The 25,337-nt window shown below is 41.7% G+C and overlaps 1 protein-coding gene across 3 annotated transcripts in view; it reads left to right on the top strand.

Moving 5' to 3' along the window:
* The window catches only part of GRAMD2B (GRAM domain containing 2B), a 104,526-nt gene that overhangs the window by 28,691 nt on the left and 50,498 nt on the right, over positions 1 to 25,337 (top strand). The window contains exon 1 of one of the 3 annotated variants that reach the window (XM_082837000.1): positions 8,155 to 8,851. The exons of the other annotated variants lie outside the window; for them this stretch is intronic. Within the exon in view, the coding sequence (XP_082693126.1) occupies positions 8,769 to 8,851 (83 nt within the window). The 5' untranslated portion in view covers positions 8,155 to 8,768. Of the gene's footprint in view, positions 1 to 8,154; positions 8,852 to 25,337 lie in introns of those variants that run through there. 3 annotated transcript variants of the gene reach the window in all.

The raw sequence follows: 25,337 nt of genomic DNA, 5'->3' as shown, positions 1-25,337 counted from the left end.
AACCTGAAGAGGGCTGAGGACTCAGAGGAAGAGAAGGTACATCTCTAGCTTTTGTAAATCTGTCTAGCATGTAATATACTACACACACTGTCTTTACATCCTGAGGGCTGATGAACTAAGGGAGGGCAATACCCTCAATTTGTTAAAATATTATCCTGGTCAGTAATAAAGTAATAATGATAATTAGTAGTTTATACGACTTGAGCGCTTACGATGTACCTGCATAGTATACTAATTCCTTTATATATATTTTCTGTTTAAACTCCCCAGGGGTCCTATAAGATAGATACTACTGCTATTCCCATTCTTTTCCCACAGATGGGGAAATTGAGGCTTAGAGGAGATTAAGTCATTCTTCCGAGGTAGTATGATGCATATTAGGACTCCAAGATCAGTCTGAAACCGGACTCCTCTACTCCTCCCAGAGCTCTTTAATTGCCAGATAAACTCACTCAGCTAGCTCAAACAAGGGGATTTGTTTACTGACAGGATACCACGGGAAAGCCCTTGGATGCCAATAGCAGAAAAGCAAATACTGTAGGACCACCTGGTGCAGGGGATGGGGTGGTGGACAACTGAGAAGCTAGGAACCAAGACCATTCCCACCAGCTCTCATCTCCTGTTTCTTTGCAGTGTCTACTACAAATTTATACAATCTTTTTTTGAAATCTGGGAGATTGGGACTCTATAGCACCAAGCATTTCCAATGTCTGAATCTCCCTCTATTATGTGTCTTATTAAAGAACTTATATATTTTTTGATATGGAGGAAGGATGAACTTTTCATTTTGCTGACTACTACTAAAAATAAAAATTAGATTCTGATTTTAATTCGCCTGTGATCCTAACACACAGGGAAACATTCTGTTTTCATCTGGCATGCTTTTAAAAGTAGAAATGAATGCAAAGAAGCACAAAGCCCTACAGGAAGGAGGTCAAGGCCTTAGGTTCCCAAAGGAATAGATTTGCATAATTACTCTCTCCTCATGAAATTTATTTAAAATTGTCGTTTTGCAATTGGTAAATGCAACATTTCTGTGTAAAAGATGTTTTGTTTTGTTTCCCCCCTAGTTCTTACCGTTAGTCTATGTAAGGCAGAAAGTGATGTAGCTATAACCGTGAGGTTTAGGGTCCTTCCCTTGAGGCCAGCGTTCTGTTACTTCAATGCCGTGTTTCATGAATAGATTCATATTCTGGCACCAAGCAAAGTGCTTGGACTGGAGCCCAGTCCTCCTGACTTCCAGTCTAGGGCCTTTTCAATAAGTTGTGCAGATGTCTGGGGGGAGGGGCGGGGGAGGGGGCGGCTCATGTGTGACCCAAAACAGTAGAACCTGAAGAATCAAAGGGCCATCTCCCGCCCCTCCCACCATTTTACAGAATGATGTCACTTGGTCCAAGTGTCTGGTTGTGACATATGAAGGTAGCAGTTTTTGACTAAGGTTCTGTGTATGTATGTTTTGTAAATATCTGTATATTGAACTCTCCCATTGGACTGCAGACTCACTTATAGCAAGCAGGTGCTTATTTATTTTTATATCTCCACCACCCAGAATATAGCCTAGCACATAAAAGGCATCAAAAAAGTGCTGATTGGAGGAAAGGAAGGAAGGGAGGGAAGGAGGGAGGACAGACTGCACAATTTGCCTCAAATGTAGGGTCTATTTATAAGGTTCAGCCACAAAATAAAAGCAAAGTGAATATGTAGCTATTTGAGAGAAATAGAAAAACTTTCTTATTTGCCTGAGGTATGTGTTGGTTCCTTCTCTCATGTTCCTTCTTTGCCAGGTTATTTGTTGGATAAATTTTTGAAATGAATGGTGCTACATCGAGAACAGATTGGAAGATAACAAAATGCTAATAGGAATTGTCAGAAAATATGAAAGTATGTGCAAAAAGAATGAAAAGCAATTAAAAGTGTGCAATATTGGTGACATAAAGAAAAATGTAACTTGCAGAAACTACTCTAACAATAATTAAATATTACCTGCTTCAAAACAATGTGCTGATTGCCCCGCATGGACTGCCTTGTCAAAACATTTCACAGGGAGGAAAACAGAACATGCCAAACCAGGGTGCAAGGAAAGAGGAAGGCCAGTCCTCATATCGACAGCATGGCCATTAGTTCCCAAAACAGGGAAAGGAAGTAGCTGTATGGATGTTTCTCTAAGAAAATATGAGCGATTCCATAACTTTAAAGTGTTGCCTGTGGGTTATAAACAGTAATTCTTGGACTTGCTCCGGAGCTAGACCATCCGGGAGTCATGGGACCTCTCTGACCTGTTTGAAGCACTTGCACTCAACTAGCAGACAAGTGAGAAGTAGCACAGGCCAGAGGTTTTCCTTTCTAAACGGGGAGGGAGGGCTCAGGAGAGATTTAAGTTATATTTCTTTTTCATGCACTCTTTTTTTCCCCGTGATAATTGAAAAAAAAAAAAAAAAGACCAATATTATTCAAATCAACATCTCAGGTCAGCTAGAGTTCCAGATGAGTATGGTTGAGAACCTCTGGTTGGAAACAATCACCCAACGATTCATTCATTCATTCAACACATATTTATTGAGCATCTAACGTGAACCAGGCGCTGTGGATACAGTGGCTAACACAACAGACAAGTCCTTTATTTTTGAGAAGATTCCATTCTTGTAGGAGAGGACAGATAATAAACAAATGGTCAGAGGAGATAGTGTCTCTGAGACCATTCCCCGCAACCTTCTCTTCCCTCCTTATACACCAGGCACGGTGTAGAACAGTGGCCTTCTTGCTGTTCCCTAGCATACGCCAAGCTCAGCCCTGCCTGGAGGTCTTTCACCATGCCCTTCGCTCTGGCTGGCAAGCTTTGCTCCCAGACTTCACATGGCTTCCTCCTTCCCCTCCTTCAAGTCTCAGCTGAGATGTCACCTGTCAAAGAGGCTCCCCTGATCATCCTATGTAAAACAGACCTCCCTCACTCTCCCTGATGTTCTATTTTATTTTCTTTATATCTCTTATCTGTTGAAACTGTGTTATTTATGTGTTACTTTTTTATTTTTGATTAAAAAGTAGCATGTAAGAGCCACCGCAGTATGGGATTTTGCTTGTTTTGTCCATTTCTATATCTCACATGTTTAGAACAATGCTATTAGAAATGCCCATTTACTCACATGCCCAGTGACGAAGTGTCTGGAGTCAGAGGACCTAATCTCTTATCTGCACTGTGGTAGCTGGTCTCCAAAAATGGCCCACGGTGAGCTGCACTCCTGGTATTCACACCTTGGGTAGTTCTTTTGCCTTGAACCTGAGCTGGCCCTGTGGCTCGCCTGTGACCAACAGAATGCAGCAGAGGTGAAGACGCCTGATGTCCTAGGCTATCTCATAGGAAGCCTTGCAGATTCCATCTTGATATCATGGAACATATGCTCTGGAGGAAGCCAATCACCAAGTTAAAAAGTCCAACTATACTGGGACTGCCATGCTGTAAGGAAGCCCAAGCTAGCCATGTGGGGGGCCATGCAGAGAGACTAAAATGCTCAGATAGTCCCCAGCTGTTCCAGCCATCTCAGCTGAAGCATCAGATATGAAGGCGCACATCCAGCTCAGAAGAGCATTCAAATAATTGCCCTTGGGGAAATTGCCCCCCCCCAACCTTGGGGGGCCCTCTGACTGCATCTGCATGAGAGCCCCCAAATGAGAACTATCCAGCTGAGCCCCATCCATCCACTGTACCGTAAGAGAAAATAATACATCATTGTTTTAAGCCACGAAGATTTGAGGTGGTTAGTTTCGCAGCAATAGATAACTGCAAAATGCAGCGGCCAAAAGTAGTTCTAGATTCAAACATTTCTTTCCCACAAATACTACATATGTCTAAGGATCCTTGGGCTTTGCCCCCCTCACACACACTCTCCTCTAAGGCACATGTCTCTGCCATTAATAAGCTTTGTTTTCACTGTTCACTTTCCTACTACCCTTTATAAGCACCCACTGGGAGTCAGAAAAGCTGGGTCTTCATCCTCATGGGACCACTGTAATTTTGGCCAAGTCGCTAAACTCTCTGAAGCTTGGGCTCAGAAAAATGATGGCAGGGATTTGATATTTTAATTCTGTTGGATGTGTGGCAGACAACCCCTTCCCTCAAACTGAAACTAATACAGAACAGAAATAAATGAGAGAGATACAAGGGGAAGAGTTCTGACTGAAGCAGGACAGGCTGTATATTGGAGTAGTGGTTAGAGGTGGGGACTGCAGTCAGAAGACCTAAGCTCAAATGCTGGCCCATCCCCTCACCAGTCACCCCAGAATCTGGTGTGAAAACCACTATCCTGGCTGGTCTCAGAGGCCTCCCCACTTCCCATTGTTGTGATCTGTAACATTTACCACACAGAAAATAGACATCTATTTTAAAACTTCAGTGTAGATTTTAATTTATTGTTTATATGGTGTCATTTATTTTAATTTAAAAACAGAGTATTGACCTGGAAGAGTTTTTTATTGCTTCTGCTTTCTCACAAAATCAGATTTATACTAGTTTTTCCCAACTACCATCTGCCCCTAGAGCAGTAAGCCCTTACGATCTTGCCTCTTCCTCTCAACACAGGTGCTAAACTTAGTTCTTGCTTCATCCCTAGAGAGAGAAATAGAGTATTTCAAATTTCCCCATCTGCAGTATAACTTGGCTTGGGAAACACTGGTTTAAAACCATTCTATTTGATTTTTTAAGATTTTATTTTCAAAGGCCTCTATAGTAGGAGATATAGTAGGAGATAGCCTACTAGAGTTTCCCATTTCAATGTTTAATGGCTGTATTCATTTGGAAATTTTCCCTCATATTTGACAGAAATCACTCAATAAAGTTCCCCTGCATATAATGCTTCTCAACTTTCATTTCTACAACTTTTAAAAAATGTCTTATAATTAAGTTCTTCAGTGTCACTGTACAGCTCTCTTCTTTTTTCAAAATTTTTTATTTTTTAAAATTTATTGATTTATTTATTTATTTTTGGCTGTACTGCATCATCGTCGTTAGGTATTCGTTGCTGCGTGCGGGCTTTCTCTAGTTGCAGCGAGCAGGGACTACTCTTCGTTGCAGTGTGCGGGCTTCTCATTGCAGTGGCTTCTCTTGTTGCTGAGCTTGGGCTCTAGGTGTGTGGGCTTCAGTAGTTGTGGCTTGCAGGCTCTAGAGCTCAGGCTCAGTAGTTGTGGCACATGGGCTTAGTTGCTCTGCAGCATGCAGGATCTTCCTGGACCAGGGCTCGAACCCGTGTCCCCTACACTGGCAGGTGGATTCTTAACCACTGGGTCACCAGGGAAGTTCCATGTATAGCTCTCTTCTGAACTCTCTCACTTTTTCCCCATTTTCTCCTCTGCATAGTAACCCTAAATTGAAAACAGGAATGGTCTGAAGAGTGTTCCTGGATTCTATGACTTATGATGTATATTAAATATTTTGTGTAGTTAACTTATTACAGCACTTCCAGGTTTCATCTTGCTAAGAGCATCAACATTTTCTAAAACATATGTCATCAGACAATATACATAAAATTACAGGCATGTAATGACACTTTACATGTACTTATATTGGCTAATAAACACATACCCCGCCCTGTGTTATAAATTAGGTAACTTCTTGACCATACATTGCAACCAAATAGCCACTCAAATCTCCAAACTCATATTTGAACTCTGCCCCAAAACTATGGACAGATGCACAGTGTTTCTGATCAATGTTAAAAAGAGATCGCAATCTGATCAATATTGTTGACCGAAGAAAAACTACACAACCTAAAAGTTTCAAGTTGAGTTTTATTCGAGGATCTTACTGAGGACTATGGTCCAGGAGACAGTCTCTCAGATAACAATGAGGAACTGCTCCAAAGAGATAACAGAGGAGCCAGGATATATACAAGTTTTTTTGCTGGGAAAAAACCCCCCAAAACAACATGTTGTCGAACATCAAAAGATTACTGCTAATCACAAACATATATCTCAAGTTAATGATTTTAGTGTTTTTCTATGTATGGGGAGTTACAAGATTCGGGGTTTACTGAAATTATTCCTTAGATACACATCTTAACTATCTAGTATCTAGGGCCAGTATCCAAAGCACAGATAGCTTCCTGGTTTTCTCCATCCTGAATTCCCCATAGGGCACACCGTAAGTGGGTACCTGCAGTGGCTAATGGCTTGATCCTTACAGAACAGGGATGGCAGGCAACATACTTTGTTTACTGGAATGTCAGGCAACATTCTCTGTTCACAGTACTCTAAGCTGTTGGATAGAAGCCCCTACCTCCTGAAAGGTTGTGGGTTAGGCATTTTCTACTAGAACTGCTTCGATAACTGGAAGAAGCATTGGCTAGAACTTTGATGTCAGAAACAAGAAATTATGTTCCCAGAGGCTTGGAGGAAGAAAAATAGAGGGTAGGATTTTTTATTGGTGCCAAATCAAAGAGTCCCCCAAAATGTATTTTAGACATAATCTTATGTCTCTATTTTATCACATGACAATGAAGTTTCCCTATCATTTTACTGCTGCTGCATTCCATTTTACTGTAGAATAGCCCAAAGAATAAACAAATTAGGAAGCTGTTTGACAATGTCTTTTAAACTCAAGCAAATGCCACTAAGAAAAACAACGTTGTGTACTAGCTCCTTTCTAGTTCCTCCCCACTAGGAAAGGGCTATTGACTACTTCACAGGCTCCGGACGCGCAGGCCCAGCGGCCATGCTCACGGGCCCAGCCGCTCCACGGCACGCGGGATCCGCCCAGATCGGGGCACGAACCCGTGTCCCCCGCATCGGCAGGCGGACTCTCAACCACTGCGCCACCAGGGAAGCCCTGTAATTATTCTTAAATCTAAAATTAATTTTAGAAGAAAATCCGAAGGCAGCCCTGGAGCGTAATGTTAGTAATTTTATCCCAGCCATAAAGTTAGGCCTCCAACAATAAGGTTTTATATTAGTTATTCTTTAGTCTCAACTACTCTGTAGCAAATTACAAATCTACCAACACATACGTTATTTGCTATTGCAGGGGAGCAAAGCTGGCCACCCCAAAATGCATCCCTTTGGCATGCAGATTATTTCAAGCTAAAAGGAAGCAAGCCCCAAAAGATTGGGGAAGAATCTTTGAACTTTCTCCTAACTGCCTAAAAAAATTTAGATAGAAGACCTGTTCCAGGAAGGGAGCTGTCACCGTAGATTACTACAGTATAATATGAACTAGGTGTGTAGACAGGGAGGAACCTAGCAAAGTCTGCTTGTTGAAATTCCTCTCTGTGTTCCATTGTTTCTGTATGACACAGCAAACAGTTTTTGCCATCCATTTGCTCATTTTCATCTTCCTGTGAATTGCCTTCTTTCCCTCAAACAATGGAGCCATCCACAACTGTGCACCCTGAGGGGATTCAGGATGGAAAAAAGCAGGACACTGGCCCCAGACAGTTAAGGTGCATATCAAAGGAATGATTTCAATAAGCCCAGACTCTTGCATCTCCCCATACATAGAAGAGTGCTAAATTCATTAACTTGAGATGTCTGGTTTTTCTTTAATTAACAGTAATCTTTTGACTACCCGGTTTTTGTTGCCAAAACTCGTATATATCCTGGCTCCTCTCTTACCTCTTCCAGGCAATCCCTCAGAGCTCTCCAAAAGGCTGTCTTCTGGACTTAAGTACTCAGCAAGTCCGCCAAATAAAACATAATTCTCAACTTTTAGGTTGTGCAATTTTGGTTTTTTTTTCAGTCAACGCTATGAAGTGCCAAACCCCTGCCCCATTCTCTTCTCTCAGGTGGCACATACGCCTCGATTGCCTAACTTGTCCTTGGGCCTCATTTTCTTAGGGAGCCCCCTGGACGCAGGTAATTAAATTTGATTTTCTCCTATTAATCTATCTCACGTCAAGTTAACCCTTAGACCAGCCAGAAGAATCTAGAAGGGCAGAGGGAAGTTTCTTCTCCTTCCCCACTCTACTAAATGGGTGTTTAGAATAATGGCTAGAACATGGCAGGTCTCAAAGTTCCTTAAATGAGTCCGTGGATGCTTCAAACACAAAACGTGACAGAACCAGCAAGGCGGGAAGAAGTGGCTTCATTTTATTGGTTGGGCGCGTAGTAAGCAAGTTGCTGGTGAGGTTTTGATGGCTGCTTCTCCACGCTCCCCTCCTCTCCTACCAACCAGGAACTACCTCTTATTGCCTCAGTCACTGAACCGACGTATTGTTTAAGCTCTGACAGGCAGTCCTCAAAGAGACTACACCCTGCTTGAATAATTTAGGCTGGGGCACAGGCCAGACCACAAAGCGCATCTGTGCGAGAGAGAGCCTCACTCAGTCCTGTCGTTTCCAGCATCTACAGCCGGCCGCCCATTTTTCATACCCCATATTTACAGTCGGGGTAGAAAAAAAGCCCAGTTTACCAGGAGGCTACTTATACGGCGCCGGGTTAGGCATATGTTTCACCTGCTTGGCCAATTAGCTTCCTCTGCCCGCAAGACTAGTTCAACAGGTTTCCTTTTTCTCTTCCTCCGCCTCCTGGGTTGGAGAAAGAGGTTGTCACTTCGCTTCGACCCTCCCCTTCCCTCCCTCCCAGCTCTGCCCCGCCAGCTCGGACCAATCGCGCCGGCTCGAACGTGTCCAGGTTGGCGGCCCCCGGCAGGGCCGGCCCGGATGCGCCGAGCGGCCCAGGGCGCAAGGGAGGGCGCGGCGGGTTCGCTGGGCCTGCGCCCCGGACGGTGGGAGTCGGGGAAGCGGGAGGAGGAGACTGTCTGAAGGTGCCCTCCAGACGCGGCCCTGATGACTGAACTACAGCAAGATGTGGACGACACAAAGCCTGCCAAAGTGCTCGGGAAGAGAGAGAGCAAAACTGGCTCAGCCCAGTAAGTACCCTCCGCTGGATCCCAGCCGCGGCGGTAGAACGCGCGCTGCCCGAACTTCTCTGCCAGGGAAGAGTTGGGAATGGGAACGGTTTTCTGGAACTTTTAACGTGGACAGAATTGTGGCTTGAACTCTTCCTGTGGCGCCCGGTCTCTTTTTTGCCCCCGATTCTGTAGTAGAGAAAAGGCACGGCAGCGTTTCAGAAACGCACTGCAGCTTGCCGTCCGGTGGGCATGGGAATTATTTGAGCCGAGAGCACGACCGGTGTTTTATAAATCCCAAGGGAGGTCTGGGGCGACTCTTCAGAGCTCCAAGCCACATTAAGAAGCAGCGCTTAACATTTATTCTAACTGCCTTACATCTTAATGACTTGTGTGAAGATGCAGCTGTCCCGTAGATGTCGTCTGGTCACTAGCTTCACAAAGATGCGTATTTTGTCGTTCGATTCGGAGCGTGAGGGTGTTTTTTTCCCTCCATCCCCTTCACTGTTTCCCCTCACGAGAGAGGAAAAGTAGTGGAAAATATGAAATACGCTTTATCTTTCTCCCTCAAAGACTGCCTGCCTTTGTTGAGTACTTAACACAAACTTGTTATACGCTTTTTTTTTTTTGAGGGAGGGTGTGGGAGTGGGGTGAGGGAGCATAGTGAACATAAAACATCAGATATTGGGTTGTGACTATCCTCCCAAAAGATTCACGTGCGTAATAGGATTTGCACATTGTTTGACCTATAAACTCTTCTGGTTTAAGAAGCTGAAAACTCAAATATTTGATCACAAGGATTAGCTTCCTGTAATGAAATTTATTTATCTTACGTACTTTTTAAAATCCAGAAGCATGGTTATTTATGTGATTGTTATTCCCAAACTTTTCTTTTAAAAAAGAAAAGAATCTTTAAGTGTTTGGTCATTTTCTATATCACTATAACATTAAGTGAGACTAAGGTAAATATCTAAATAAGCCCAATTTTAATTTTTATGGTACCAAGCTGTTGGGTATCTAAAATGCTTTATTGCTACTAGTATAAAAAAGATGACAGACTTTTTTAATAGTAAAGATTCAATCCCCAAAAAAGATTTAAAAAATTCAATCCTCATCATTCATTATTTCAGCATTTACTCATTTTTTTTTTTTTTTTTTTGCGGTACGCGGGCCTCTCACTGCTGTGGCCTCTCCCGTTGCGGAGCCTGTGCTCCGGACGCGCAGGCCCAGCGGCCATGGCCCACGGGCCCAGCCGCTCCGCGGCATGCGGGATCTTCCCAGACCGGGACACGAACCCACGTCCCCTGCATCAGCAGGCGGACTCTCAACCACTGCGCCACCAGGGAAGCCCAGCATTTACTCATTTTTAGGAACACAGCCTGGTTCCACATAAAGACTTGTGTTGGTAAAAGCATATTCCACCCATTTATTGAAGTCTGGGCCGACCTTTTAGAAAAAGAATAGCTTTTATTAGCTGCTTTGAATTGTGGTTTCAAAGGCTTTGGTCATATTCTCTTCAAGTGTCTGCTTTCCTTGGCTACTTCAGCTCATGTTCTTTGCACTTTACTGACTGAAAAGAGATGATTGAGGAAAAATTGCTCTAGGTATAACTCTCACAAAATGTTCTTGTTTCCTTACCCAGAAATAACATCCTTACTTTATACTAATAATTCAAGAAAAAGATGAACCAGCAAATGACATGTATTTCCTTAACCATTCTTTTATAAACTTTACCTCCCTGAAGAAGAGGTGTTGTGGCTAGTCTGGTCACCATTTCATAGATGTTTGAGGTGACAGGAGTGGTAAGTGGCACTGGCAGGACTGGAACCCAGGACTCTAAACTCCTGGATCAGAACTCATCCAGAGGCACTATTTATTATTTTCAGCTACACAAAGCAGAATGATTCAAGCCCACCCAACAGCTGTTAAGTTTTAAATCTTCACATTCCCTCCCAGTCCTCAAGATATTCCGTCAAGGAGAGCATTCTGATTGATTGAAAACATCTGCCATACATTAGACTAATTTTGTTAAATTAAAATTCTTTAGATGTTGAGAACATAATTATGTAGAAGATACACAACCACCTTGAAGCTCAAGGCCCCGAACAGCCAGCCCTTCATTTCGAACGTTCAGTTTCACAAATTCATTTCAGTTCTACAAATGGGAATACATACTATTTGTTCAATAATGGTGGGCAATACAAGAATGAATGTGATTTGGTATCCGTCTTTCTGTAACTCCAAGAGCACTGTTGAGGGGAGCCATGTATGTATATTACAGTACTTCAAGGGACGATGGTGGCCACTGCCACATTAAATACACAAACAAGATATTATAAAAAGTTTGGCCTATAACTGAATCTTCTCCACAGTTAGGATATGTACCCATTTGGCAGTCTTTGGTTTATTGAGTCTTTGGTTTTTTCCCCCGCAAAGTGTTAATTCCCAGGCCTACTAAAGTCACTTCTGATTCAATCTAAGATTTTAGACCCTCTTTTTTTCTGAGCTCTTAAACTCCTGCTCTGGTAACAGAATAAAAGTAATTTAAAGACACAGGTAGATACATTTTCACAGTGATATATTGGTGTGATAATTCCATATTTGAAATCATGTTGAGTAGCAAAATTTTTATGCTTGGAAACCCAGTCTAACTTGTCTGTTTTGATCATGTTGAGTAGCAAAATTTTTATGCTTGGAAACCCAGTCTAACTTGTCTGTTTTGAATTTCATCTTAGATTAATCATCACTAAGCTCAAAGTTGTTGAAGGCTAAGTGTCCCAAGGGACATTTTCTTCACGAGTGTTAGAACGGCTTGCTCCTCCCCATTCTCTGCATCTGTAACTTCACCCACATGGGCCTCATCACCTAGGACCTTAGCCTCTTAATTAATAATGGCTGCCAATTATGGAGAATGCTTGCTATGTGACAGGCTGTATGCTCAACACTTACTCATTGTCATACAGAATCCGGTCGATACTATCGTTATCTCCATTTTACAAGTAAGAACACTGAAATTCTGAGAGGTTAAGTAACTAGCCAGGCAGAGACACAGTTAATAAGAGAACAGCTCAAATTCAAGTCCAGGACTCCTAACTCTAGAGCTTGACCTTGAATCTTTATCCCTCCTCCTATGCTCTAGAATCTATGATGGCCCTCCATGACCTACTCTTAAAAAACAGCCTCCTCTGCCAAGAATCTAAGACCCGTAATGAGCTGGGCACACATAGACCATTTCAACCTCATTTCCTAATCCTGGTCAGCTTGCACAGCCTCTGTAGCCAGCCACGCTAGCAGCACTGTAATTCAGAGGCGATAATGCAGAAGAATAAGGAACATGTGTGCCAAACGTAGTACTGAATCAGGTTCCCTCATTCTTCCCTCCTCAGCTCTCTATTACTTTGCCCAAGCAGTGCCCTCTCGTCTCTCTTAAGATACTTCTGTAAATCAACTCGAGCTTTCCTTCATTTAAAGCCTCTCCTGATCACTGGCCATACTCTCCTCTTTCTTACCAGTGCTCACCCTGTATGTATGTGGTCAGCCCAGAGACGTTCACCGCTACTACTATTACTATATATTAACAGTTAATGTTTATGTAACGTTTAGTGTGTACGAAATACTGCTCTAAGTTATGAACATATACTCACACAGTAGTCCAGTGTACATTAGTTAACTGTCCCCAAATAGATTGCAAACTCCAATCACGTTTTTTCTTATTGAATTTCTCAAAGGACTCAGCAAATAATCACTTTCAATAACTATCTGTTGGTGAGCTGTGGAGGCTGGGATCCCATCCCCCGCTGATTAAGGTATATAATATGCTTACAGCTGACTTTCAGTTTGATGACCTCAGGGGAAGTTATACTCTCAAATCAAATTATCTGTCAGTAGCAGTAGAATTTTTTTTTTATTGTATCACAAGAATCTTTGATGTTTACTTTAAAGTTTACTCATGGTGGTATAAGTAGCAAGCATTTACTTGCCCAAGAACTGTGACTTATTTATTCATCTTTGTGCTGGAAGTGAGACTGCACATTTACTCACCACCAAAATACATATTCATTTAAAAATAACAGCCCCCCCTTTTTTTTAACCAGGAATTGGTAGTTCTAGCTGCATATTTCCTTTCGAGATCCTAGTTTTTCCCTACTTTATCTTTTTCATTCTTAATTTTGTGTTCACGTTGCATAGATATTTCTAACATAGCCTAACTTTTTTGACACACATTTTGTTAGATACACTTTTATTTCTTAAAGTCTCTGGCGGATCTCATTTAGTAATGGCCTCGTTACTTTTAATGAATTTCAAAAAGTATCTAAAACTAATACTGATAATACTTCTGGGCAGTTGATTCATATTTCAAATAATGAATTATATCACATGCCACATACACTTGTAATGCAGTTTGAATTTTAAAAATTTAATAATTTGGGATGTAAGAATTCTAGAAATTTGTTCAATTTCATATGTGTGGAGAAAGAGAGGGTGGATGTATGCAATATAAGCAGTTTACCTTAAAAGGAAGTTCTCTGGGATTATCAAGAAATAATAATGATTTGGGGCACATATTTTGACTTTAAAGAGTGAATTCAAGCAAAAATAAATTACCTTAGTCTTGTGCATATTGTGGGTACTTGACAAACAGAATAAGAGTTGCAGTTGGGGACTGATCTTGCATTGGAAGCAAGAGGAGCAAAGATGAATAATTATTGAGTATAGCTCGACTTCTTAGTGCTTGCTGAAGTCCAAACATTGAAAGTGACTATTTAGCAAGAAAAATCTCTGTAAATTATCTATATATTATATATCTTTCCATATGTGTGTTTGTATATTATTTTTCTTCTTTAATTCTAAATCCAGCTCACCAACTCTGACAGATTACCCAGCATATTTTTTTTTTTTGGCGGTACGCGGGCCTCTCACTGTTGTGGCCTCTCCCGTTGCGGAGCACAGGCTCCGGACGCGCAGGCTCAGCGGCCATGGCTCACGCGCCCAGCCACTCCGCGGCATGTGGGATCTTCCTGGACCGGGGCATGAACCTGTGTCCCCTGCATCGGCAGGCGGACTCTCAACCACTGCGCCACCAGGGAAGCCCCCAACCAGCATACTTTTTAATATAAACTTTGGGATAAGAAGAAAAAATTACAGCATTAGAAAATATTAAAATTATATTAAGGTAAAACAATCGAGGAGTTTGAAAAGGTGGAGAAAAATAGTGTTCTGGTTTTAAATGTTTTGAAAAGAAATTTAATGAACCAAATCAGCTCCATGGCTCAATGTTAATATCATTGGAAATTGCTGATTTGTCAAGGCAGTACAGAAAGAGGTTAAGAATGCAGGCTCTAGGAAACTAGGATCTGAAGTCTGACTTTCCTATCTCCTAGAAGTTTGACCCTGGTGAGTTGCTTAGCACCTCCAAGCTTCATTATCTGTAAAGAAGAATAAAGTCAGCTGTGGGAACTCCCTGGCCATCCAGTGGTTGGGACTCCACGCTTTCTCTACCGAGGGCGCAGGTTCAGTCCCTGGTCGTGGAACTAACATCCTGCAAGCTGTGCAGCGCAGCCAAGAAATAAATAAATAACTAAATTTAATTAAGCCAGATGTTCTGATTAGGCTTGCCTTGAAGTTTCAATGCGAAATGTCAGAAATTCACTTCACCTAGTGCCTGACATGGTCAGCGCTCCATAAGCCATAGCTGTGGCGGTCCTCACTGTTGAAGGTCTGGGACTGTGGTAACCTAAATGGGAGGCAAGTCCAGAAGGGAGGGGATATCTGTATGTGTATGGCTGATTCATTTTGTTGTGCAGTGGAGGCTAACGCAACATTGTAAAGCAACCATACTCGAATAAAAATTAATTTAAAAAACAAAAGAAAGAAAGTATAATTAAACAAAATAGTCAAAATTCAAAAGGCCTAGTAACTCTTAACAGTCACAGGCACCAGTGTCCTATTAAGTGAGCCTCTGTTGCATCAGCTACACCTACAGGGCACTTTGACAGCCACTGAGCATTTCCATGAATTCAACGTGGCATCTTGGTTTCTAGTTTATGCTGAAAGGATCTCATGCCATAACTCTTTAGTGACCTACCAGCTTATTTAAATGTTGCTTACTGATTTGGTGTTCCCACATCTGTTGTCCAGTGCTTTTATCTCTGATCCATTGATTTCTACATCCTACATCCTGGTGCTGAGCTTTTCTTTCATGGCTCCTCAACTTTAAACTGCTGAGTTGTTTCCATTTGCTGAACTTCAGTAGACCTCCCCTTGAACATCTTTCTAGTTCTTTAAGTGCCCAGCTTTAGGCATTTCACACATTTCCAAGTGGCATAAAGCACAGGTCCTGGAGACAGACTCCTCCACAGCCACCTGAATGACTGTTCTTCCTTCTTAAAGAAAAGAGCGTGTTTTTATCCATGCTCTTAAACTTGATCATATACCCTTAGGAGAGAAGCAGAACCAACTTAAACTCCATTCCCTAAGGTAAACTAGTTGATATGTTCTCGTTGGTCATTCCACGTGTGTCAGAGGTTCCCACATTCATGATGGGACATGATGTCCCAAGAGGCAGATTATTTTTAACAGGCTTATTGAGACATATTTTACATATCATAAAATTTACGCATTTCAAGTGTACAATTCAATGACTTTGAGTAACATTACTGAGTGGTGCAGCGTCACCATACCCAGTTTTAGAACATTTTCACATCCTCTCTCCATTACGATCCCTTGGGCCCGTTTATACTAATTCCCATTAGTATGACATAAAATGTACTTAAACAAAAGAGTCAAAATTCACCCCCTACCCCAGCCCCAGGTAGTCACTAATCTGTTTTCTATCTCTGTAAATTTCTCTTTTCTGGGCATGTCATATAAATGGAATCATATATAATATGCAGTCTCTTGTATCTGTCTTCTTTCACTTACCATCATGTTTTCGAGGTGCATCCATGAAGTAGCATATACCAGTGGTTCATTCCTTTTCATTGCTGAATAGTATTCCACTATATGGATAGACCACTTTTTTTATTCCCATAGGTTTATTTTTTATTTATTTTTTTAACATCTTTATTGGCATATAATTCCTTTACGATGGTGTGTTAGTTTCTGCTTTATAACAAAGTGAATCAGTTATACATATACATATATCCCCATATCTCTTCCCTCTTGCGTTTCCCTCCCTCCCACCCTCCCTATCCCACCCCTCTAGGTGCTCACAAAGCACCGAGCTGATCTCCCTATGCTATGCAGCTGCTTCCCACTAGCTAGCTATTTTATGTTTGGTAGTGTATATATGTCCATGCCACTGTCTCACTTTGTCACAGCTTACCCTTCCCCCTCCCCGTGTCCTCAAGTCCATTCTCTAGTAGGTCTGTGTCTTTATTCCCGTCTTGCCCGTAGGTTCTTCATGACCTTTTTTTTTTTTTTTTGAGATTTCGTATATATGTGTTAGCATACGGTATTGGTTTTTCTCTTTCTGACTTACTTCACTCTGTATGACAGACTCTAGGTCCATCCACATCTCTACAAATAACTGAATTTCATTCCTTTTTATGGCTGAGTAATATTCCATTGTATATATGTGCCACATCTTCTTTATCCATTCATCTGTTGATGGACACTTAGGTTGCTTCCATGTCCTGGCTATTGTAAATAGAGCTGCAATGAACATTTTGGTACATGACTCTTTGAATTATGGTTTTCTCAGGGTATATGCCCAGTAGTGGGATTGCTGCGTCGTATGGTAGTTCTATTTGTAGTTTTTTAAGGAACCTGCATACTGTTCTCCATAGTGGCTGTACCAATTCACATTCCCACCAACAGTGCAAGAGGGTTCCCTTTTCTCCACACCCTCTCCAGCATTTATTGTTTGTAGATTTTTTGATGATGGCCATTCTGACCAGTGTGAGATGATATCTCATTGTAGTTTTTTTTTTTTAACATCTTTATTGGGGTACAATTGCTTTACAATGGTGTGTTAGCTTCTGCTTCACAACAAAGTGAATCAGTCATACATAAACATATGTTCCCATATGTCTTCCCTCTTGCGTCTCCCTCCCTCCCACCCCTCATTGTAGTTTTGATTTGCATTTCTCTAATGATTAGTGATGTTGAGCATCCTTTTATGTGTTTGTTGGCAATCTGAATATCTTCTTTGGAGAAATGTCTATTTAGGTCTTCTGCCCATTATTGGATTGGGTTGTTTGTTGTTTTGATATGAAGCTGCATGAGCTGCTTGTAAATTTTGGAGATTAATCCTTTGTCAGTTGCTTCATTTGCAAATATTTTCTCCTATTCTGAGGGTTGTCTTTTTGCGGATAGACCACATTTTGTCTGTCTGTTCACTTGTTCATGAACATTTAGGTTGTCTCCACTTGTTGATTATGATGAATAATGCTGCTATGAATATTTGTGTGCAAGTCTTTGTATGGGCAGATGTTTTCATTTCTCTTGAGCATATACCTAGAAATGGGATTGCTGGGTCATATGGTAATTCTATGTTTAACTTTTTGAGGAACTGGCAAACTTTTCCAAAGCAGCTACACCATTTTACATGCTCACCAGCAATGCATGAGGGCCCGTGGTGTAGATTTAAGAGAAAGTTCTTTCACATAGCAGGGAAATAAGATTGTAAACACCTTAAAGATAGGTCAGTACCTTACACCTTAGAACATAACAGATATCTGTTGAATTGTTGACTGAGTGAAATTCATACTTAGGGTTTTGAAAACTCCCTCAAACTGCAGTGTTAAAGATAACTCAGACTGTCATACTTGGGTACTGTTTTTACAAGCTCTTAAAATTTTGCATGTAACATTTGTTGCTGTTTTTTTTTTTTAATGACAATAATACAAAGAAGAAAATTTTTTTTTTTTTTTAGAAAATTTTAAATGAGACGGTAATCTTCCCCTATCTGTGCTGACATATTTTAAAGGCTAGAAAATTAAAACAACATAGATAGGTACAAAATGAAAAAGGAAGGTCTTCTTCTCATCTCCCACCTGACAGTTCCTTGTCTCAGGGGTAACCACTTGCCAAGGGTTTGGGTTTTGTTCTTACGGTCTTGTCATTTAAGGCCAGAATCAAGTTTTTTGTTGTTTTATTTTTCCTTAGAACCTCCACCTTCCAATATGCCTCTAAGTGTGTTGGACTTGGCACAATGAAGCACCTTGTGAGATCAGGAAGATTAAGTGTGAGCCTACAGTATCTGGACTGCACACTGTAGGAGAGCTCGATAAAGGGCGGACTTTATTCCCATAAACCACTGTTTTCCCAGACTTCTTTGCAGAAGAATTATCTACCAATAAGTTGACCTACACAGTTTTAATATTGATGAATAAATAAATCCATCGGAACAGAGGTTTCTTAAGTGACCTTAGCCAGGTGGACTCAGAGTGTTAGAAAGAAGGGTTGCTGTCTGACTGGCCCATCCTCAAGTTACCCGTTCATCTTCTGATCTCTTCTGTGCCCCTGTCCAACCGGATGATCCTAGACAGGCCCCCAGTCAGATGAGGCAGCAATAAATCTGGGCCACCCTGTGAACAACTAGATAGAAGTCACAGTAGTGATGAGACCTGTTTAAGAAGAGCAGAGACCAAAATGGAGAAAGGGAAATGTGACGTTGGAGACAAGGAGTAAGGAGATGGGGGGAGAATAGAAGAAAGTTAGAAAGAGAGGGGGGAAGATTGAGTCATATTGAAAAGATGAAGAAAAAAATGCTACTTCACCATTAACCTATGTGATCTCCCCCTTCTCTCCTGGCGGATGGTCCTCCTCACCTCTCCCTGTGCTCTTCTGTGTCCTATCACTGAAATCTCAGGCACTGAGCTGGGTGGCTGACGTGCCTCTTCTTCCCCAGTGGAGATGCTGCTGTATATAAACGTTGGTGTTTTCTTTAAGTCCATATATGTCAGGCTTATGATTATATCCATAGTTGTCATCTTCTAGACTTTTCAAATTATGTCTTCCATCCTGTGCAATGAGTTTAAAACTGGGAAGAACCTCAAAAATACTCTAATTTTTGTGTCTTTTACTGTTAAGGATTCTTATCTGAAAACAGTTATCTTGTGATCCTACAAATTATTTTGAAACCCCTAGCGTGTAGTGCTGTAAAAGCTGTATTGTGAGTTGAGTTGCCATATGTCAACGGTGAAGAAAAACTCTTCATCATGACAACTTTTATTATCGCTGTACTGTTTCTATAATTCATTAGAAAATAGTTCCTCATTGGATCCTAACAATGTAAATGTTGTGCTGGATGCTGTGTATAACAAATAATGTAGTCCTCTGAGAGCCCGTACAAACTGTCAAGAATATTTTTTCCCTCCCTCTTTCCCTTCCTCTCTTCTAAAGTTGGACTAGTTTTGATGTAAAGTTGGTAGATTTCTTATACTTGTTCTTGATTTGATCAGAATCTTTTCTGAAATTTTTACAAAGAATCACAACACATTTTCTAAACTCAAATTCTGAAATCACAAAATGTCACACCGTCATCGGAACCTGCGATGAGAGAATAATAAATGGCTTATGAGCTGGGAGAAAGGCAATATTTAACAGTTGATAAGGACCAGAGAGATTGGCTCGTGTGTCAGCTGACACTTACTAAGTAGTTCTCTGTACTGGGCACCATGCTGAGTGTCATGGCAGTCACCAAGGTGAAGAGGAGGCCTTTGCCCGTAAGAAAAACAGAGTAGAGGAAAGGAATATTTTATTTAGAGATTTGATCTTCTTCCAAAGAAGAAACTAGGTAGCTCCAGAAAATATATCAAACCAGGTAGCTTCGGAAAACATATCAAATATAGCAGTTGATATATTTAGATGAGATGAGGTAATATCATTGTTACATGCTCAACCATTGTTCAAAGTTTTAAATATATACATGGAATGAGGTGGTTACAGTTATCGTCACGTTTTGTGCATAACAGACACAGCGACTTGCCCAAGTTTATAACAGCTGTTGAAGTGTTAGAGCCAGAATTCAAATGCAGGCAGTCTAATCTGAACCAGCCTCCTAAAATGATTAATTGTATAACCTCACTTGGGAAGAGCAAAGATGAAGAAGGCAGAGTGGCTCCCATTAGGTGTCTATGCATCCCTGCATAGGTCTCTTAACTTTTATAGGTCTGCTTTCTCAACTATAAAACCGAGACTCGTTTCATTTCTTTCTACAGTTCTTACATTGAAAGGATTTCTAATGATCTATAGAGGACAGAGTAGAGAGAGCACCTTTAGCTACCAGTTGGGCACTGGTGCTTTCTCTGTGTACTGTCAGACACAGGTGCCTTTCTGGATACTTTTGTCTTCATCTGTGCTCAGACCTGACCATAGGGAACTTTGTTTCAATTGCAGCGTTACGTGGTGATTTGCACAGCAGTCACTCATGGATTCCAATTTTTAAAAACCGTGGCTGGGTTCTTCTTTGCACAAGTACAGAGTGTTTCTGTAAAGTAATGTGACCGATTTTGTTTCTAAAAACGAATGTTGTTTTTGTTGTTGTTTTTTAAAGTAGTCACCTAAGGGACCCAAGAACTTTTCCAAAAGTGCTGCAGTTGCACGAAATCTTCTTGAAATTCTTCTTGTGGGGTACTTTCAGAGCCTGGAGCTCATTCTTTTTTTTTTTTTTAAGTCTGGCCAGGATTCATTAGGAAGCTTATTAGTCACAGTGAATAAAAAGCCATGAACAGAAGAACTGAGATCTGCACAAATTCTGCCATTGGGCTTACAACACTAGTTAGAAGCTAATAAACATTAAGGATGTCCCAAGAGGAATCTTATGTAAGTCCCAATCTTACCCCGACCAGGATACCCACAAACACAGAAACGATGCCCATGCTCTCCTCAGACTGCTTACCTGGTTAGCAGGAAAAAAGACCTTCTCCTCAAGCTATTAAGCATCAGCAGGAGATTCCTGCTCTTCTAACTATAACCATGGGACACTAGGGCACGACAGACAACTCCAAGCTGCGCAACTTTTTTTTTTAAAGATGTTGGGGGTAGGAGTTTATTAATTAATTAATTTATTTTGGCTGTGTTGGGTCTTCGTTGCTGCGCGTGGGCTTTCTCCAGTTGCAGCGAGCAGGGGCTACACTTCGTTGCGATGCGTGGGCTTCTCATTGCAGTGGCTTCTCTTGTTGCAGAGCACGGGCTCTAGGTGCACAGGCTTCAGTAGCTGTGGTACTGTTGGCTCAGTAGTTGTGACACACGGGCTTAGTTGCTCCGCGGCATGTGGGATCTTCCCGGATCAGGGCTCAAGCCCGTGTCTCCTGCATTGGCAGATGGATTCTTAACCACTGCACCATCAGGGAAGTCCCAGAAAACAATTTTTGAAAAAAATTTCCATGAGTTTAAGCAGTGAAGTAACTGAAGGTTCAGTTATCACAATCATCTTGTTCTTTGTTCCATTTCATTACACACTATGGGAGTTTGTATACAAATTACATTTCTCTCAGGTCCCCTCCCCATATCCTAGTTTTATACCAGATGGACTTTTCCACGGGTATATGCAAGGCACTACTCCTGACTTTCCCATATGATAGCAATCAATTAGCTATGAAGCTAATGAAGCTTTCCTTTTTTTTTTTTCCCCTATTCTAAGTGTTATCTGATAGTTAATATCTGTGAGCTGATTGGTCTACTACCTGATCAGTCCTGGAGCCTACTTAAAGACAAGCATAGGGCTTCCCTGGTGGCGCAGTGGTTGAGAGTCCGCCTGCCGATGCAGGGGACACGGGTTCGTGCCCCGGTCTGGGAAGATCCCACATGCCGCGGAGCGGCTGGGCCCGTGAGCCATGGCCGCTGAGCCTGCGCATCCGGAGCCTGTGCTCCACAACAGGAGAGGCCACAACAGTGAGAGGCCCGCATACCACACAAAAAAAAAAAAAAAAAAAAAAGACAAGCATATTTTCCTGTTCCCTTTTCTTGACTTTTTGGTCGGAATGCATTCATTAGCATAGCATATCTCATTTCTGATTTTAATCCTGTATTGTTTGGTAACTTCTCTGTGACATATCTCCACTCTTCTCTAATCCAGTGTAATTCAGCAAACGTTTCTTAACCGCTTACTCTATGCTGAGAACACATGGCTGAGTGAGGTGTGGGCGACGCCCTTTAGGAGCTCCCCAACTGGGGAGAGTAGAGTGGGACACACACACACACACACACACACACACACACACACACAAATACTGTGTGATAAAAAATTCCACAATAATTATCAAATGCTAATAGAAATGGTGTAGGGCATGACCTCCAGACAGCTCCCTGGGAGATACTGACGGTCATGTTCCAGATGCAGATTAGTCACTGAATTGGGGGCACCATGGTAAGGAGAGTTCCGGCTCACTTCTTCTCCTGCCTTCTAGGCAGTCTGCGTTTTTTGAGGTGAACTGAGCTAAGTGGTGATATCTGAAGTGAGGTTGATGGGTAAGAAAGAATTTGGCCTCAACTGGAGGGAAAAATTATTCCAGGCGAGGGAGGAACAAGGATAGGGTACTTGAAAGTCCAAATTCGTGTTTTTGGTGAATCCTTAGGGGTCTGTGGCTAAACTGTTGACCGGTTGGGACAGGAGAGCAGAACACAGGAGGACCTGGATCCCCCATTCAGAATTCTCCTTGCTTGGTTCTCTTTGCTTCACTTCCGGCTTTGACTCTACTACTGATTCTTTGAAACTTTAGGGAAGTCGTTCTCTCTGGTCTTCGGTTTCCTCCTCTGTAAAGAGAGAGGGCTGAATGACCTGATTTGTTAGATCCCTTCCAACCTGAAGCGTATGAGTCTTTGAAGAAACTGCCCTATTTCTCTGTGCTCTTCTATAGCCTTTGTGTAAAGAATTCTTTCAGGCTGAACAAACTGAGGAAAGTGTTTTGAATATGAATAGAATCCTTGCTTTCTGACTTGGTTTGGCCTGTTTGATTATTATTATTATTTTTTGCTTTTATTTCTTCCCCTTGGTAAACTTTTACCTGGTTAAGGTGGGACTGCTGCTGGAACATACCTCAACTCTCCTCTTATGTATTTTTAGATACATATCAGCATTGACGTTGCATTTGGACAACTCTGCTTTGCCCTTTGGCTGCAGGTGACAGGGCCACAATGCCTTCTGGACAACTCATAGTAGAAAGGTCTAAGCAAGTAACAATTTTAAACCTATAACACAAATGGGGAGCAAATTCATTACCAATGGAATTGCAGGTTTCTCTGGTATACTTCAGGTATGAAAATAAACATATTCCATTTGAATACAGAATACAGTTTAAAGTTAAAAAGAAAAAAAAAGCATACATGTAACTGATTCACTTTGCTGTACAGCAGAAACTAACACAACATTGTAAAGCAACTATACTCCAATAAAAATTAATTAAAAAAGATAAAAAGCCCTTTTCTTCAAATTTGAAGTTGGGGATACTAGCTTACCACTTCAACTTAATAATTATTATAGCATTTATAAAGCACTTTATATTCTTTAAAATAATTTTATTTATATCAAAGGTTGGAATTTAACACATTTTTTGAGGACCTACTATTAAGCACTATAGTATGTTACAGGGATATTAGGATGTATTAGACGTGGATCTTGCCCTCAAGAACATTACAGCATATTTCACTATAACTTGAGCCATATCTTACCGTGACATTAAATATGAATTTCAGTCTATTGTGATAAATAAGAATATGTACAAGCATTTTAAGAGAATAGTGGAGAAGCATCCAGCCCAGGGTGGGGATTGAGTAAAAGGCTTCTTAGAAGAAATGATGATACCTAAATTTTGAAGGAGGAATAGGAATTAGCCAAAAAAAAAAAGATGTCATTTTATCCAGAAAGAATAGCCTAAATGAAGACACAGTGATGTGAAACAACCTGGTGATGATGGAGAACTAATATTACTAGAACATAAGTTATATATTGAGTAGCAGTACCTGAGCAGGTGCAATGCATTGGAGGAAGGTTACAGAGGACGACCTTTTATGCCATGAGAAGGAGCTTGGTCTTAGCTATAAGACATAGGGAGTCACTGAAGGGATGTGATAAAGTCAAGTTTGAGTTTTTTCAGAAATGAGTCCAGTAGCAAGGTTTAAGATAGATTGGATGGAGAACAAAATAGGAAGCAGGGATTCGCTGTCTGTGAAATAATCCAAATGAGATTGTTTTAGTAGGAAAAATGGGAGAATAGGTTTGAGAAATGTCAAAGGGATAAAATTGGAAGAACCAGGTGATTGATTATCATTGACAGAGAAGAAGGTAGAATGACTCTTAGTTCCTCTCTCCAGGTGAAAGCTGCATGGATTGTGATGCCATTAATTAAGCCGTGGAACATAGGAGGAAAAGGAGACTTAGGGTCTAAAATGATGGGTTCCCTTTTATAAAAATTGAGATTGGGGGCTTCCCTGGTGTCGCAGTGGTTGAGAGTCCGCCTGCCGATGCAGGGGACACGGGTTCGTGCCCCGGTCCGGGAGGATCCCACATGCCGCAGAGCGGCTGGGCCCGTGAGCCATGGCCGCTGAGCCTGCGCGTCCGGAGCCTGTGCTCCACAACGGGAGAGGCCACGGCAGTGAGAGGCCCGTGTACCGCAAAAAAAAAAAAAAAAAAAAATTGAGATTGGGATGGAGGTGTGTACTATAATAAGAAATATATTTGGTCTTTGTCCCCAATTCCTGGCACAGAGTTCCTAGAATTGGAATTTCCTGAGTGCTAAGAAGGACTGTCTCTTGTTATTCATAATGACCCCTTTTGATCACACATGAGTTTATACTAATGAGATGGTTTAGGGCAGAACCCTTAGACAGCCTCAGGATGGGGCTGGTCACCAAAAAGGCCAAGTGATTAGAGCTTGGGAGCTTTTGGCCCCATCCCTAACCACCTGGGAGGGGAGGGCACCAAGAAATTAAGTACTATAAAAACTCTTGAACAGTAAGATTTGATGAGCTTCCAGATTGGTGAACACACCAAGGTGCTAGGAAGGCAGTGCACCCAGAGAGGACATGGAAGCCCTACATGCCTGCATACCCTGCCTATGCAACTCTTCCATCTGCCTGTTCTTGACTTGTCTTTTATAATAAAGAAGTAAATGTAGGTTAAGCATTTCCCTGAGTTCTGTGAGCCTTTCAACAAATTATCGAACCTGATGGGGGATGGGGGGGAGTCATGGGAACCCCTGATTTATAGCCACTTGGCCTGGGACTTACAGCTGACATCTGAAGTGGGGGCAGTCTTGTGGAACTAAGCCCTTAACCTATGAGGTTGGCTCTAACTTTGGGTAGTTAGTGCCAGAATTGAATTGAATTGTTGGATACCCAGTTGGTATCTGGAGAATCAAAGAATTGGTTGTTGGTGTCAGAAAACACCCCAAGGACTTCCCTGGCGGTCCAGTGGTTAAGACTCCACGCTCCCGACGCAGGGGGCCTCGGTTCGATCCCTGGTCAGGGAACTAGATCCCGCATGCCGCAACTAAAAAAAAAAAAAGATCCTGCATGCCACAACGAAGATCCTGTGTGCTGCAACTGAGACCCGGTGCAACCA

This window comes from Leucopleurus acutus (genome assembly GCF_964270905.1).
Source record: "Leucopleurus acutus genome assembly, chromosome: 3".
Lineage (NCBI taxonomy): Eukaryota > Metazoa > Chordata > Mammalia > Artiodactyla > Delphinidae > Leucopleurus > Leucopleurus acutus.
This window is presented reverse-complemented; position numbering and strand designations above follow the sequence as displayed.